Genomic DNA, 17,730 nt, shown 5'->3' on the forward strand with positions numbered 1-17,730 from the left:
AAAGCTGGCCACAAACATGCCGTAAGTACCCTGGCTGAGGTACAGTCACTTCTAATTCCTCATTCTTTGGTTCCTTTTCATTTATTTCATGCTTTATGTCCATTATTGGTGTGAATAGGGTCTTAAATAGTTTTAAATACGGTACGTGCTATGCATGTCCGGTAGGGAGTTATTTAGGTGGCTTTCAAAGTTAGGCTGGGTTAGGGTCCTTAAGTACCAGTCCAGGAGCTAAGGGCCCACTTTCCGGACATGCCTGGCTCTATTACATTGGATACTGGAGGGATTAATGTATTTTTATGGCAAATGCTTAGACAAAGTTACATCCACTGTGTCAGCTCTCCATGCCTTCTCCTGTGCTGCACGGGCATCTGGTAGCACTCATGAGTGGAATGTCACACTGCCATATTGCAGAACTTCCGCTTATCAGAAATCTTTTATCCTCCAAACTGCATCTCTTTGAAACTCGCTTCCCCAGAGTTGTTTTCCCCTAAACTTCAACCCACAGCTGTTTGAGTCCAACTGTTACAGATTTTTTGTGAATGAAGGACACCAGTAATCTGGTGTGTGGATTATTTATTTTTTATTCATTAGTTTTTCCTTCCTGTTGTTAAAAAAAAAAAAAAATAAAAAATAAATAAAAACATGGTCAGGTGCAGGTGGTGACCAAGTTGGGGTGGCTACCATTCTAACGTAAGCAACTTTCACAGTTACACATGGTGGGTTTGAGTGGCTTTCAAGGTTAGGTCTGGTGCAATCTAGCCTAATGGTTAATGTCACTGGGAAGGTCTAGGGGGCAAACCCAACCAGTTTGGACAAGTCAGAATTACAGTCCTTTGGTTATGACAGGCTAGGTTCGATTCAGATAGATTTTTAAAATGCATTTTATATCAATTCTCACTTATGATTTGTATTTGTTCAATGTATTTCAATCAATTCTTATTATTTTATGTCGTATCTGACTCCCTGAAGGGGCTGGGGTCACTTGCAACAAAAGTCTCAAAATAACTGAAACACGCGAAATATCATTAGCTAAAGATAAAAAGAACATGAAGACCCATCCATCCATCCATTGCCAGACGCCATGTATCCCAAATGGGGTGGTCAAGGGCTTAGAGTTAGTTGTTTTACAGGGAGGGGCACTAATCCTCCACCAACCCACTTGACACGTAGGGATAGCTAAGCCCTGTATTGGACTATATAGCCCCGCTAGGGTTACAGGAGCGAGCTACCACTCCCGGCACGGCAGCCCGGGCGAGGTTCGAACTCGCAATCCCCCGATTACGAGTCCGGCGCGCTACCACTGTGCTACAATGAGGGAAAAATTCTGAAAATTATATGAACAACTTAAACAAACCTCTCCTACAATATTCGTCAACAACTGTATTACCTGGGTCCAATTAGCTTACCATACTATCTATCTACTGCCAGACACCTTAATCACATAAGGGTGGCCACAAACAAATTGCCTCCATGTTGCTCTGTCCCCTGCCATTTCACTGACCTCTCACCAGCTCACACCTCCCTCTCTCATATACCTCTCTACTCCATCCCTCCAAGTCATTCTCGACCTCCCCCTCCCTCTCCCCCCCTCCACCTCACTCTCATACACTCTTCTCGCTAGTCTCTTGCTCTCCATCCTCTCCACATGGCTTTCCAGCATATCCACACTATAACTCTCGTTCATTTCCTCATCTGTCAGTCTGCATCTTCATGTGACTCCACATGCTCCTCAAAAATAACCCATTTCCAATGCTCTCACTCTTGACTTGTGTCTCTCCAACAAGGTCCAAGCTTTGTTCCATACGTTAGAGTTGGTATCACAATACTGTTACGCAGTGACTTTTTAAATTCAATGCTCACTTTCCCATTTCTTATCACTGCTTTCAAAGAACCAGCAACCTTTCTTCCTCATTGTACCTTTTCAAGCACTTCACAGGCCCGTAATTTTCAGCAAAAATTTTTTGGGGGCTAAGCCAAGTGTATATACCTCCGTACTATAAACTTAGAATTAAATCAAAGAGTTCAAGTTTGCAGACAATCCTAGATTTTTCAGCATGATTCTACCTGAATGCTGTTGTTTAATGAGGCATGTAATTTTAGTGATGAGAGTGGGTGTTTAGGTTAAAGGCTTCATTTTCTGTCAGTCTGAACTTTCAACTCCAACTGTGCCTAAGTTTAACAATTTGGCCAATTTACATTTTTGCTCCACTATGCTGCACCCTTATCAAGATTGTTCCTACACACCCGCGGTGGGGTTGATTGAAATATACCACGCTGACTATTTTTTTGGTAATGATAATCAAAATCTAAGTATTATTATGATTTATAGTCAGTTTGGATCAAATTTAGAAATATTTGATCAAGCACAAGTAGAATTGTTTGAATTTTCAACAAAACTACTCCAAATATTTCTTCTTTTTTATTTTTGAGTTCAGCTTTATATGCCCTCAATCTTATTTGAAATTCTGAGAAATTAATACTGTATACAGAAAACACTGGGGGGGCTATAGCCCCCCTAGAAATTATGGCCCTGCTTCATCCTCCAAAGTTCCATCCTTACTCGACACACTACCGAAGTACTTAAATGCACTTACATTTTCCATTTCCTCACCACCCACTCTCACTGTATACCGGTATTTAGTGACTTCATTTCTCTCGAAGACAGTAACTTTACTCCTCCCTACATTCACCTTTAGATCTATTTCTTACACACTCTCCCAAACTCATTCACTGAGCCTTGCAGTTTTCCTTCACCATCACTTATCAGTACAGTATCATTAACAAACAAAAGAAGCTACAGGAAGTCCCCAAATGATGCTCTCTCCCATAAGGGCCACTCCAACAGCCACTTCCCTACCTTGTATCTCTTTTATAAACCAATCCATATACAGACTGAACATCCTTGGAAACATGACGCATCCCTAACCATTCAGACAGAAAAATTCACTCAGTTCGCTACCCACATGCACAGCAGCCTGAGCACCCTCATACATACCGTACTCTTCAACAACTTCCCTTTTACTCCATATATTCTTAATATTTTCCACATTTGTCAATCCACTCGTCATATGCTTTCTCCAAATCCATGAAGGCTGCATACAACTTCTTTCCCTTCCCTAGAAACTTTTCCACTAAAGGCCTAAAGATGAATATTTGACCTACACACCCTCTACCCTTCCTAAAACCTCTCTGTTTTTCTTCTCTAACTAATTCCTCTGTTATTTCTCTAACTCCATCAAAATGCATCCTACCATATACAGTAATCCCTCTACTATCCAATGCAATAGAGCCAAAAGCATGTCCAGAAAGTGGGCCCCAGCCTCCTGGACTTGTACTTATGGACCCAAACCTACCCTGACTCAGAAAAACACCTATACAACGCCCTACTGGACATACATAGCACCTACTGAAGACCCAATTTACACACACACACACACACACACACACACACACACACACAAAAAACAGAATGAGGTATTAGAGGTGAGTTTATACAATATTAAACATTCTAGGTACTTACAACAAGCCCCTGGCTCCTGGACTGGTACTTATGGACCCTAAACTAGCCTAACTCAAAAAAACATCTCCATACTGCACATGCATAGCACCTAAGACCCTATTCACACCAAGAGGGGACATAAAAGAGTGAAATGAGGTTTTAGAGGTACCGTAAGTATGAAAAATACAGTACAATATGAAACATTCTGGGTACTTACAACAAGTCCCTGGCCATCTCGATGAATAAACCGCCTCCTCTCAGACTCTGACAGTAAAAAGGAGTACCTGAAGCACCTACAGTACACTGTACATGATGTCTTGCACTGAACTTAGTCATTTGCACTCAGAATTCCATTCTCTTAACACTGCGCACTCTAGTCTTACTTGCGCTCCATTGCACCTTAATGAAATAAGTGTTGCACTCTGCACTAAGTCTTTGCACTCATAAATCCATTTTCTTAACACTACACACTCTAGTCTAATTTGCGCTCCATTGAACATGAATAAAATCAGTGTTGCACTGTGCACTAAGTCTTTGCACTCAGAGTTCTATCTTAACACTATGCACTGTTTTTTTTTCCACTGCACAACACTGTAAATTCCCATGTGGTCTAGTGACGAGTTCTTGCTGTTTATTCACTGTCAGAGTCTGAGAGTAGCTGATGCAGGTGGCCTAGGGGTGCATTGCTGGGACGTGGAGATGGACTACCCACTGCAGACGACTCTGAAGAGAGGCGCAAACTCATGTCCAGCGGTGATTCCACCATGGCTGATGTGCCGGGCTGTGGCTCGGAGGATAAGGGCCTGTCTTGGGGAGGCAATGGTGTGGAGCCAGGACTGGGCACAATGGGGGTCATGGATCTGAAAAAGCTGTCAATGGTTGATTGATGCAAGGAACGACGATTTTGGCAATTAATGATACGCTGCCTGAAAGCGCGCATTTCCTTCACAAGTCCCAAGGGTCCCATCTCCCTGTTGCAGTCTGGGTGTTCCAGGTAGTCGAGAACGAACTCTATGTTTTCGGAGTGCGCTCAGCTTGGGGATGGCTGGAGTAGTGTCACGCTGAGAGGAGTCCACATCAGTGTCGCCATCCTCGTCGGAATCTTCAAGCTGGGTACTGACACTGCAACTGAAGATGCGATCTCAATATCATACATGGTCTGATACCCAGGATCGCCCTCATCGTCATCCAACCACTCACTCACTTCGTCCACGTCAACATCATCGCCGTGCGCATGTAGATGTGCACGGAAAGTCATCCACGTCAAAACGTAGGAAATCGTGTTCCACATCCGTTCCGAGAAGCAGAGGAGACCAACCATTTTCTAGAGTCTTGACAGGGACTTCCTTCCATGCACCGGCCCAGTTATAGATTGTAGACTTGTTGTTGTAAGCGAAGGTTTTCCAAAGTCCGCTGGCCTCTCATGTCCCGTCCCTCCCTGCACTCATCCTCGTCCTCGAGAACAACCATCACCTCGTCCAGGAACTTTCTTCGGTACAGTCTCTTCGTCGCCACAATCACTACTTGGTCCATTGGTTGGATGAGAGCAGTCGTATTAGGTGGCATAAATATGAACCTAATGCACCCATTCTCAGCCACCAAGTCCATGTCGCATGGGTAGGCAGGTGCATTATCGAGGAGAAGGAGGGCCTTTACCTGCTCACGCGGGATTCCCAGTGTCTTCGTCTGGTAATTGATGACCTCCTTGACGAAATAGTGGTGGAACCAGTCTTTGAAGATCTGAGCAGTGAACCATGCCTTCAAAGAATGGTACCAAACGACAGGAAGGACATCCATCACCCCATGAAGACACCGATGCTTCTTTGCACGGCCAACAATAACGGGCTTAAGCCGGTGCATGCCGTTAGCAATGGCACAACACAAAGCAGACATCCGTTGCTTGCAGAGCTTGCGGACAAGTACACGCCTCTCCGTCTCCTCGGTTAGAGTGTTTGTTGGCAAAGTGATAGAATAAACCAGTTTCGTCAACGTTGTAGACTTGACCGAGAGTGAGGCCCTCCCTGTCGATCAAGCCCTTCACCTTGTGCCGAAACTCCATTACTCAATCCTCGTTGACGTCCAAAGCTTCGGCATGAGACTTACGGTTGGTAAGGCCATGTCGTAACTTGAACGCGAAGAGCCAACCCTCGGATGCCTTGAAGTCTGGGGCATCGTGAAGCCTTGCGAACTTCTCAACAGCAGCCTTCAGCTCCGTGCCATGTACCAGCACAGCAGCAGTGTATACCAAATCAACGTGGAGCGGTCGACTTCAGCATACCGGGGAGTAAACATCATCTTCCTCTCCACGTTGCGTTTGTTCTTTGACAAGAAGTCAGCTGTGTACTGCATGAGTTTGTCGCGGGATCCCTTGATATAAAACAAAGCAGATCGGGCCAGGTTGAATTCACGGAGGATGCGTGAGGTTGACCATCCCGCATCCACCTTGTCCAATATCTCCCTCTTCTTCTCCCAAAGTCAAAATCACTCTCTTCCTCTTCTGAGCCGGTGAGGCCATCATCACACACACTAACAAGAGGCAGGAGAACAGCAGCAGAGCCTGCAGAAGGTAGGGCACCACCACAAAAGCGAGTATGTGGGCAGCCATGATGACGAGCGTGCACTCACAAAAAGAGACAGGTGGTAAGTAGGGAGGATGCAGGGGCGCTCTGGCGGATGGCGGCGGTGCTACGCTCCAAAACACAGCTTGTCCGCGCTGTGCGCGCAGAGTTCAGATCACGGGGGAAAAAAGTCGGATTTTTTTTTTTTCAAACTTTTTGCGCTTTGGGGGCAATTTTGGGAATACTAAATCCCAGGACCAAAATGTCCTGTAAGTGGGGTGACCGGAAAGTGGGCATTGGATAGTACGGGGATTACTGTACTTTTCTTATTACGTAAATTGTATAATGCTGACACATGGTTTCAAGCTTGGACTGCTTACCGGTATTTATCTGTGGAGTGCAGTTTAAAAGAAAGTCAAGTTATGGCACCATCAGTTCAATAATTATAACAGTACCCTATTAAGATACATGGATAAGTTACACTATTGGACTGCTGCTGAAAACAACCAAGCTATGAACAAACAGATGGAAACGGCAGATCCTGAGCTCCAATGAACAATTTCTGGTTTAATTTTCCTTCGTTGCTGTGACGTCCATCAGTTATTTCAGTGTGCTCTGTCATTATATCCCCAAATTAGGGGGGAGTCATCTCTAAGGCATTTCCATCACATATGTTTCTTTATGGAGGTTTCAATATCGTCCTGTGAGTAACTTCTCCGATTGTGATGCGTAACCTTTACCCTGAGATAGCTTCCCTCCCCAGTGGTGCTGAGGTGGCCAAAGAGGCCTAAACTACATCTCCCTAAAGTAACCTGCTTTTCAAGGACTGAGCAGAATTTAAAAATAAGTTTGAGTTGGTCAATGACGAGGTGGGGGGGTGAGTGGGCTCTAGGGTAGTGTGGTAAGATAGGTTAGTTCAGGCAGGTTAAGTTCAATTCAGACAGGTTTTTAATAAATTTAGATTGATTAGGATGTTATTCCAAACAGTATCTGACTTTAGGAGGCATATTCTAAACAATTTTGATTTTATTCCGTAACTCTCTTAATTCACACCCCTGTAGAGTTAAGAATCATTTGCGACAAAATTTACTAAAATACATTAAAAATCATTCTTAAAAAACAATAATAATTGAAGGAAAATTAAGTCAAAAGCAAGTTACTTTTGAGAGAAGGTGTAGTTTAAGTCCCTTCAGCTGCCTTGGCATGGCTGGGGACAGGAGTTATCGCAGGGTGATGGTCACGCATCACAGAGAAAATACTTGAGGGATGATATTGAAACCTCCTTAAAGGCAAATTTGTGACAAAAATGCGGTCAATTTTCAGAAAACTACATTTCTCCATCCAGGAAATATGACACAGCCACGTTGTAGCCCACGTTATTCTGAATCTATTCCACTAAACATTTGTTTTCGGAAATGTATATTTAACGTAAAACTCCTCTATAATATTACATTGGATCTCCCCTCACCTTCAAACTTTTCAGTCGGTGTTTCTACATCATGGCACCTCCCGGGTGTGACATCATGCCATTACAGCGCATGCTCGGACATCACAACCAACGATATTAAAATCAGCCAAAGGGCAAACCAATCAAATTACTGTACTGATAGCATAAGATTTTCAAATTTCAAACATCCCTTACTTTAGTCAGTTCTACAGTGGCATCCTCTTGTAGTAGGAGAGCTGTGAGTGAATATGAGGCCATAGCTCATTTTTTTTAAAGAATAACCAGGAAAGTGTGAATTTCCTATGCAGTCATGGTGTTCTGCCTTCCTCCCCAAAGTGTGAAAGTGACCTACATTATAGACAGAACCTTCATCGGTGGTACTGTAAGAATGTTAAAAGTTATGCAAATTCAAAGAAGTGGAGGGCATGTGGGTTTAGAAGCTGAGGCTAACCCTTCCACCTCATTCTCCTCCTCCGACATTTTACGAAAGGTTAGGTGGTCAATTTTTACACGTTGCCTTCATCCAATTTTTCCAACCAACCTGAGTGTTTCCTGTTGTTTTTGGTGTGATTCGATCGATTTTGACCTTCGTTTCTATCACAAGTCACTAGTTTTTGTTGAATGCCACTAGCGACTTCCAGTGGAAAGGACCGGTCCAAATCAACAAAAATCACACCAAAAACAACAGAAAACACTCAGGTTGGATGTTTGTTATCACTTAATGTAATTTTTTGCAGTTCTTCCCCCTCCCCCCAGGAATACTGGGGAACCTGTGGGAAACTGGGGTTTTGGGTGGGGGAAAAACAGAAAAGCAAGTGATTTCCTACTGTAAATGTTATCAAAATGAAAAACACAAAAATCCTTCAGAAGAAAATACAGTAATTTTAAGCTTCTTAGGGATTTCGTGTTTCCTAACTGGAGGGCTTCGCCCCCCAGACACCCCAGCCCTGGCCGTGCTTCCTAACTGGGGAGCTTTGCCCCCCAGACCCCCCAGCCCTGGCTGTGCTTCCTAACTGGGGGGCTTTGCCCCCCAGACCCCCCCATGACATTAACCAAACCTCATCAAACCTAACCTAACCGGGTGTAAATAAGAAAATGCCTTTACCTAGCAGTTTACAGTTCCTCGTCTGCAGTTGTAACAGCAACTGGTGACGGGCGACAGCGCAACACTTTCTGATCCTCACGTAAGATGAGACTTTTGTCTTGATTTGGGTACTTTGTTCCAGTTGATGGTAAAATACCATGCGATTGCACAATGGGTACAGCTTTATCTTCTTGCTGGTAGAACTGTGAAATAGCAGTGAAGTAATAAATTTTGCAGGCTTCCCAGTCCATGGTTGGAGACGAACTGACTTTCAAATCTTGCGGGCCCTAGCGTGGGGCGTTTGAAACTCTGCTTTGTGATTGGCTGATTCATGTGCTACGCATGCACTTTATCCACCCACACACATAACACGCACCAACGAACACACACAACTGTCCGACCACAGCAGGGAAAATCTCTCCCATAGAAAATAAGAAACAGGGAAGTGAGCATGGAAGTGAAAAAGTTACTACATGACAGTATTGTGATACCAACTATAACGTACGGAAGTGAAGCTTGGATGTTGTTGGAAGGACACAAGTCAAGAGTGAGAGCAGTGGAAATGAGTTATTTAAGAGGAGCCTGTGGAGTCACATGGAGAGACAGGCTGACGAATGAGGATATAAAGAAGCGTTGTGGTGTTGATGTGGATGTGATAGGAAGCGTTATGAGGAACACACTGAGGTGGTTTGGCCATGTGGAGAGGATGGAGGGTGAAAGACTGACGAAGAGAGTATATGTGAGTGAGGTGGAGGGGGAAAGAGGGAGGGGGAGGCCGAGGATGAGATGGAGGGATGGGGTGGAGAGGTATATGAGAGAGGGGGGTGTGAGCTGGGAGCAGGGGAGTGAAATGGCGGGGAACAGGGCAACTTGGAGGCGATTTGTTTGTGGCCACCCCAAACGGGATTGAGGCGTCTGGCAATAGATAGATAGATAGATAGATAGAAAATAATAACAATGTAAATTGCATAACTCATCAATGGTTGATTTAAGACGGGAGTGTCATAGAAGAAAAAAGGCTTATAACTGCGTAAAGTATAAGGTGAGTTAGCCACTTTTGTTGTTAGTGAGTTGGGTGTAAGTACAAAATAATACCACCTATCCAATTAACCAATCGTAACCTAGAAGCTTACCTTAATCAGATTCGTCATCTTCGTCGAGTCCCTCGGGTCTTCTCCTGTTGGACTGATGGGGGTAGAGGCGAGCCGCAGAAAGCAGGAAGTGATGGATGAGAGTGTCGTCAGCCTCGAAGTTGTGGACGAAAAGATACCGCGCCAGATACTGCTTGAAATACTCCCCCTTAATGCCAGGCCTCTGAGTCCACTGTTTGATGTCTAGCCACAAGCGTTTGATGTGTGTGTGGATCCTGCTGTCTTTTGGATCCACAAAATTCTCCTTGTGGTTTATAACGGAGTGAGTGTAGCCTTCCTCACTCAGCCTTGCATAACCAGCCCACCCGTCACTGTAGATGTGGCTGCCGGGCTGGATGAACTTCTTTATAAGGGGGAGTAAAGTATTAGCGCTCCTGTCCTGTCCCTCCTCAACCAACGGCACCAGAAACGACCTCTTGCATTCACGCTCAAAGCCCCCCAAAATCCACACTTGGTTCAGGCTCCTTCCCCAGTTGTACTTGGAGGTAACGAAGAGGCTCTCGTCGATCTCGACCTTAATGCCCTGGCCCCCAATCAGCTCCTGCTGGTGAAACCAGTGCTCCGTGACCTCACTGCAAAAGCTCCGCCAGTCCACCGATGTCCGAGACGACCATCCAAGGTTCCTCACCACAGCAGAGTGATTCCACTCCTTCGTCAGCCAGAGATTGATGAAGCACAGAATCTCCCATGACTTCAGGTTGGTATGGTCAAGGAAAGTTCCTTTGCGGTCTGCAACAGTAAAGTTGCACTGCTTCCTGCGCTTCATCTTCGAAATCTTCACAGACTGACGGCACACCCAATGTCTCCTGTCTGGACGATAGTGGCAAGGAACTTTGCAGTGAGGACAGTCGATGCTCGATGGTAGTATGGCGTGTCGAAGGAGAAGATCGAGGCTAGCCTCTTCTTGCTCCAGAAAATCCCTGAAGAAGAACCAAGGTTTGAAAGCACAACCGGCACACAGGGAAGACATGGCGGGACTAACTTTCAAATGTGAGCGGGTAAGGGGACGCAACGATACAAGATCTTAACACTAACCAAAAATAGTTGAAAATGTTAAAGAAAAGTCGAAAATCGCATGAGGTGTACATGTAAAGTTTGGTCTTCTGGGACTAACTTTCAAATGTGAGCGGGTGAGTGGACAGAGCGCGTGCTCGTCTGTGATTGTGATTGGCGGAAGTAAATCGCGAGTAACTCGTTTATTATCAATCTGCGATAGAAATGTCATAGAAGAAAAGATTCTTAGAATGACCAACTCTACTAGAAAATGTTAACGAAAAGTCGAAAATCGGATGAGGGCAACGTGTAAAATTTGGCTGGTTGGGTTAGGTTGGGTTTGGTTAATGTTAGGTTTGGTTAGGTTAGGTTACTAATATGGGGGTGTCTGGGGGGGCAAGGCCCCCCAGTTAGGGTATATGGTTTAACCCATGTCCTCGATTTTGAAACCAAAAATATTTTTTCTGGTCAATTATAATGTGATTTGAATGACTCTGACCTTTGTTTTTTTCGGATTTCACTCGTTTTGGAAACAGGCTTGAGTAGGCCTACCTCCACAAAGAGTGATTTCTGACAAAAATGAAGGTCAAATTCCTTCGAATCACACTAAAATTGACCAGATAAAATATTTTTGGTTTTGAATTGGAGAAATGTAGTTTTCCTCAGACCAAAAATGCTACAGAGACGACCTCCCCTAATTTGGGGATGTAACGTCTTTAAGCAAGCTGAGATGACCAATGGACAAGGATGCAACAAAGGGGGAGGGATCACAATCTCCATGGTACATTATGTACAAGATAAACTTTACACTGAATAATCTTTCCAAACACAGCATCTAATAAACATTAATGAAATATCAGCAAAGTTGCAAACCATTAAAATTTCCAGTTATTCCATGTCTCACAATATATCACTTGAAAATTTATGTACCAGGTACAGTATTCATAAACCTCTTATGCTCCTACTCTTCCTGCTGATTTAACAGAATGTTAAATGTTTTGATATTAAAATAATTTGACACCACACTAGTCACCTTCACAAGCTGCTGAAAAAAAAAAAAAAAAATTGTATATAATTTCTATCAGGTTCCACTGTATCCGAAATAGTGATAAATTTAACCCAATTCTCCTTGGTTCTCAGAGATTTGTATTGTTTTGGAAGTGCCATGAGATGAAAAGCTGTTTAAACTGGGAAATATGGAGCACAGAAGGGTTGCCTTCATGTGGTGGCACCGACATACTGAGCGACTCACCTTACTGGTTATACAAACGTCCTCAACCACTACCCTATCCTCGGAAAGGTGGCTGTTGAACTGTAGGCGTGGGGCAATATCAGCCTGCTGTCCATTGGGTTCACATTTGGTAACGTAATCCTAGGGACTCACCTCCCCTGGTTTACTCACCTGGCTGGCTACCCTATTACAATTAACAGTATGGCTCGGTAGGAATCTGCTTTTCAAGAAGTAGGGCAGCCCATACCTGCTGGCACGCCAGCCCCGTTTCCTATATACATCATCATCAGAATAGACTATTGATTAGGGGCTGAGTGTTGTGCCATATGCACGGTAGTTGCACTACTTGAAGGACTTCGAATTAAGAATCGTAGTTATTCAATACAGTCGAACAGGATGTGACCTAGTTGTGAGTGGAGGGACTTTTAAAATGATGCGACTGAGTCAGCGCTAACAGCAACATCTGAAAGAGAGTTCCAGAGGTCTATACATCTGATGCTGAAAAACCTGCGTCTACACTCAGCTGAAGGGCAGGGCTTGGCCACCTTGAATCTATGGCCCCTGGTGTGAGTTAATGAAGGAAGAGAAAAAAGCTCAGGCAGTGCAATTGGGGACTGGCGATGGAAGTTTTTCCAGCATTTAATGAGGTAAGCTCTGATCAGTCTCCCTTTTACAGAATACAGGCCCAGGTTTTTCAGACGTTCAGCATAACTGAGTTCGGACAGGCCATTGATTTGCTTAGTCCATCTGCGCTGTACAGACTCCAGGAGCCTCTGATCTCCGTGGTAGCCTGTGTTCCATACAGTGGAGCCAAACTCCATGATGGGTCTGATGTGGGATTTGAATAAAGTCAACATAAAATCTCGGTCTTGACAGAGGGTGGACTTTAATAAATTATTTGACAGGCCTGCTGCCTTTTTTACAGTATTTCTTATGTGCGAATGAAATTTCAGTGAACTGTCAACCAAGATACCCAAGTCTTTGTGTGTAGTTTCTACGGAGAGGCTGGTGTTGTTCATGTGATAGTACTGAAGTGCGCCAATAGAATTCCAGTCTACTGGGCCTCTCTGACATCGCAGAACAGTACACTTGTCAAGATTGAAACGTAAACCCCATGACTCAGCGAAATTGTAGACCATATCAATGTCCTTCTGGCATGTACTTATATCTGCAGCTACTGTGGAACAAGTGTTTTGGCGCAACTTGAGGTAAATCTTCATGTCGTCAGCAAAGAATTTACATTTGGAGCGTATGTATGAGGGTAGAAAGTTTATATATACCAGAAAGAGCAAGGGGCCTAGAACAGATCCCTGGGGAACACCACTGAGAACATTCCTTGAGGTTCTGGCGCAGCCAGACACATACATTTGCATGGTGCGGCCGGACAGGAAGTCAGAGATCCAAGTTAGCAAGGAACCACTGACCCCAAGTAGCCTCAGCTTGTCAGTATCGAATGGTTGACAATGTCAAAGGCTTTGCTAAAGTCAAACAAGACAACATTCACAACATACCCAGCATCCACCCAAGCCGTAACATCATTATACACAAGTAACAGTTGGTCATTTACAGTTCTACCCTGTCTGAATCCATACTGCTCATTTGACAGCACTCCATTAGTGTCAAGGTAGTTGTATAATGCCTCTGTAATAAATCTTTCCAGGGTTTTGCAGCAGACAGAGGTTAGGCTAATAGGCCTATAGTTAAGAGATTTGTGTCGAGAGCCTTTCTTGAATATAGGAATGATAATGGATATTTTCCAATCATGTGGCAATTTACCAATGGTGACAGACTTTTGAAATATCAAAGACAAGGGTAAGGCTAAGGCTGGGCAATATTTCAGAAGACTGGGGTGGAGGCCATCAGGTCCCATATTGGTGTTCGGGTCCAGTGCTGCAAGCCTATTTTTCACTTCTTGCAAGGATAGGGTCACTGTGTCGAGGATACCTCAAAAGTTTGGTGAGGGAAGGGAGCGTAAGGAGCATGAGTTGAGTAAACTGTACAAAAATGTGTAGCAAAAGTTTCTGCCATCTGAGTACAGTATGATGTTAACACACCATTGTCCAATCTTATGGGGCCTACTGAGGGTGCACCTACTTTCTTATTTCTGATGTACTGGTGAAATGGTTTTGAGGAGACCTGTAGTTTTCTAATCAGTGACATTTCGTGATTGATTTGCATGTGTGTAGTTACGAAAGCTGTAGTTGAGAGAGTCGTGGTGTGATAGAGCTCGGGAAGCCTCAGGAGATAGTCTTCCATAAACATTCCTGGAGTGTTTGTATGTTTCCCAGGCTTTCCTGCGATGGTTTTTTAAGGCCTTGGGAGGTGATTTGGGAGGTGAGGAAGGTGTGCTAGGTATATTCGGCACATACTGGTCAATTAGTGGGCTAAGGATGGACTGCAATCTGTCATACATGGCATCAATTGACAGGCTTTGGAGTTCAAAATGCCAGTCTATTTCACGCAGATGATTATTTATTTTGTTGTACCGGTATTTGGTTTTATGCCAGGAGCGCTTGGTGCGCAAATAGCTATCTGTCACAACAGCAGCCTGAAAATAATATTGTATTAGCACAGGGCAGTGTCCACAGCTGGGCAGGGGACTCGCTACCTCAATTTCTCCTACTCTATCATTCTCGGATGTGAAGACAAGATCTAGAGTGGTGCCTGAGCTTAAATATGTGGGCATAGTTACCCACTGGTGCAGACCCAGACATGCAAAACAGTCCAGGAATGACTGATGGAGGGGAGGATATTTCATAGCCAGTGCTGTGCTTGATTTCCAGTTGATAAGGGGTAAGTTAAAGTCCTCAACAATTAGTACCTCTTTGGATGGACAGAAGTCTAGTAAGAAATTTAGTAATGCTTGGTTATCAGCATCACTGTTAGAAGGAGGGCGATATATTACTATTACGTAATGGTTAAATGTAATTAAATGGATGACACAGACATTATCACAGTTGGTGTTTATACCTACATAACTTATTCTACTTATATATATATATATATATATATATATATATATATATATACATACTCCGTGCTTACGGGTACTGCCTTTGGTGTCGGTACGTGAGAGGTTAAAGTTATTAATCTGAACAAATGAATCGGGGATTTCAGGCAGCAGCCAGGTTTCAGCGACTCCAAAAATATCTATACCATTGTCTGATAGAAAATCAGTGATATGTAATTTATTAATTATACTATTTACATTACAGAACCCGAATTTCAAATTGTGAAAACTCACTGTTGCCTGGGAGGACTGCGAGGTTAATGGTTTAAATTTCTTGTGGGTGTATTATCTTGTGCGTGGGTTGCAGCAACCTGAGTGTCCAAAGAGGTGAGCTGGGTTCGGGAAGTCCTGGGTATAACCATGGCATCTCCAGCAGCATGGGGGCTACGGTAGCTGGGCCGGTATCGGTGGGTCCCCTGGCCACTCCTCCACTGGCAGTGCTACTCTGTGCACGCCTGGTACGCAGTTCCATTCTTTGGTTGTATGTCAGGTCTCTATTGATATAGATGTGGCTAAACTGGGTGTTATGTAGCTTCCTCGCATTATCTAGCAGGTCTTTCCTCACGTCGTCATCCAGTATCTTAGCACGGTACAAGAATAAAAGTGCATCTTCAGAAAAGGTTATAAAGTTAAGCCTTACATATACTACTTAATCAACCTTTAAGTAAGCCGCAAGCTAACACATACTCAGAACAAGCGCCAGTGCCAAAACAGGGTACCGGTTCAAAAATATCACACAACGTGACTCAACAAACCCAGCGCCACCTTCTTCTTTACCGAGACCGAGTAGGTTGAGCTTATCATGTGTGATGTGATGTTGTTGAGGTGCTGCCTTTACAACGGCACCTCTAAAGGGTTTCCTTACTCGGTTCGGCAATCGGCAATTCCAACTTCGGCTGGACGCAGACAAAGTCAATTGTCCCGACTCCAGAGCAGACCATAAAGGCAATGATAAATTGACTGACTGATTTTTAACTACCATAAAATAGCGAAAAGGTATATATATTAAGAAAAGGGTAAATTTGCAGTTTCGTACAACCATGGTATCTTGAAATTTCCTTTTAACAGTATACACATCTCATCTACTGCCGTTTTTAATAATTAATCGTCGAAAATGCACTTTTTGGTACTACGTAGATAAGGAGTGGGGCACAGAGCTCTATAACATGGAGAGGCTATCTCCGCAGCGAGCGTATAACATTGGCCGCCACATTGAAACACCAGCGCTCGTCGCCTTCACCATGGTAATGCAATTGGATCACTGTTTTTAGCTTGTTTCTGTTTCGCTGTTGCATACATAAACTAAGCAGTGGGCCATGGCACTATATTTTCCGAATTCATTAGCTGATTTGAAAAGGAGTGGGCGTCAAGGTGTAGTGCATAAACATCAGCGCCGCTCTGGGCCCCTGGCGGCTGTTACACAAACTACGCTGTGCTGTCCATGAGAAAGCCTCCAAAGTGGTGATGGTTGCGAGAAGCATGGCTGAAACGGCTTATTCCAGCTCCTATCTCCGTCTCTCATTGCATGTAACTTAAACTAACCTAACCTAAATTTTTTTATTTTAACATGACCTAACTAGTTTAACAAACAGTTATGATGATATTAAACGGAGAGAGAGGTAATCTTAGAGGGTTTGTGTGCCTTGTTACTTAGGCAGACAAATGTACTGCTTTAAGCCAATGTAAGAAAAACGCTACTGTGTATCAGTGAAGAATATGTATAAAATACATGTACAACAAAAGGAAGGGAAGATCTGAAACGAAGAGAGAGTGCATTGGTGGTGGGTGTTGTGGTCATCATTCAACGACCTGCTGATGAGGCGATGCTATGTCATCACTTTCTGCCAGGGCTGATACTGTTTTGTTCACTGTATTCCTTTACATCTCTAATACTGCCCCTTACTCCTGTATGTAGTACATCATGCGAATACCTCAGTATTTCATAACATAGAGTGTAACTTATTTTTTATCAAAGGGCATGTGGCTGCGCCCAAAAACCATGGTAGCCTATAGCCATACCCACGAATGTCCAGTTACTAACTGTATGTAACTGTATTGGCTAAAAGTGTGTGGCAAGACCCACCACCTTCTTTTGTTGTATTAGCACTACGTACCTTTTACAACAATAAATATTTCCATTCAATTCAATTCTAGTGTGGACGTAGATTCGATAACAGCCAGAGTTACGAGCTGAACAATCCCTATCTCTTATCAATTTAGTGCCGTGAACAGGGGCGGACTCAGGAATATTTTTTTGTTGGTGCCCATAGTTTTGTCGGCATTATTCAAGAGCCCTTTAGTCTCAATACCCTAAAATTTTGTTTAGGAGACGTGTGGACTCCCTTGGTCTTTCTAGTGCTGTTTCACAAGGTTACTGAGTACAGTAGTGAGCCCCCTTGATTTTTTTTTAATTGCCCTTGGATATTGCAAAAACGGATTAAGTAAAGCTCGAATGAAAATTCAGACACCTTCAGCAAAGAAAACAAGAAACGTATAATTACATATTTATCACCAGGACGCAGACATACAATAGTTCTCAACAGGCCGTAACAAAATATTCAAAAACTGTCAAACTGTGGCATGTAACTGAGCTCCATGTTACATACTGAACGAAATAACATCCAGTTGGGCTCTTAATCACATTCATTTATTTTGTGCTCACTCATCAGCGTGGTCGGAGAGAAGATCCACAAATTGCATTCGTCGGCTGTGTTTACTTGCAAACACATCACTGACTTTTGGAATATCGATGGTACA

The 17,730-nt window shown here is 43.7% G+C and overlaps 1 protein-coding gene across 5 annotated transcripts in view; it reads right to left on the reverse strand.

The window, feature by feature from the left end:
- The window catches only part of LOC145413148 (uncharacterized), a 111,726-nt gene extending 95,978 nt beyond the window's left edge, over positions 1 to 15,748 (reverse strand). For 3 of the 5 annotated variants that reach the window (XM_080282874.1, XM_080282872.1, XM_080282870.1), the window contains exons 1-2: positions 15,661 to 15,748; positions 15,285 to 15,582 (exon numbers count right to left, since the gene is read on the reverse strand). In XM_080282874.1, the coding sequence (XP_080139000.1) occupies positions 15,285 to 15,335 (51 nt within the window). In that variant the 5' untranslated portion in view covers positions 15,336 to 15,582; positions 15,661 to 15,748. Of the gene's footprint in view, positions 1 to 9,721; positions 9,846 to 15,284; positions 15,583 to 15,660 lie in introns of those variants that run through there. The other 2 variants (XM_080282871.1, XM_080282873.1) reach the window with 2 other exon arrangements.
- Between the last annotated feature and the right edge of the window lie 1,982 nt (positions 15,749 to 17,730).

This window comes from Coenobita brevimanus, chromosome 95 (assembly GCF_032717465.1).
Source record: "Coenobita brevimanus isolate Jiangsu-jjx chromosome 95, ASM3271746v2, whole genome shotgun sequence".
In the NCBI taxonomy this organism is placed as follows: Eukaryota; Metazoa; Arthropoda; class Malacostraca; order Decapoda; family Coenobitidae; genus Coenobita; species Coenobita brevimanus.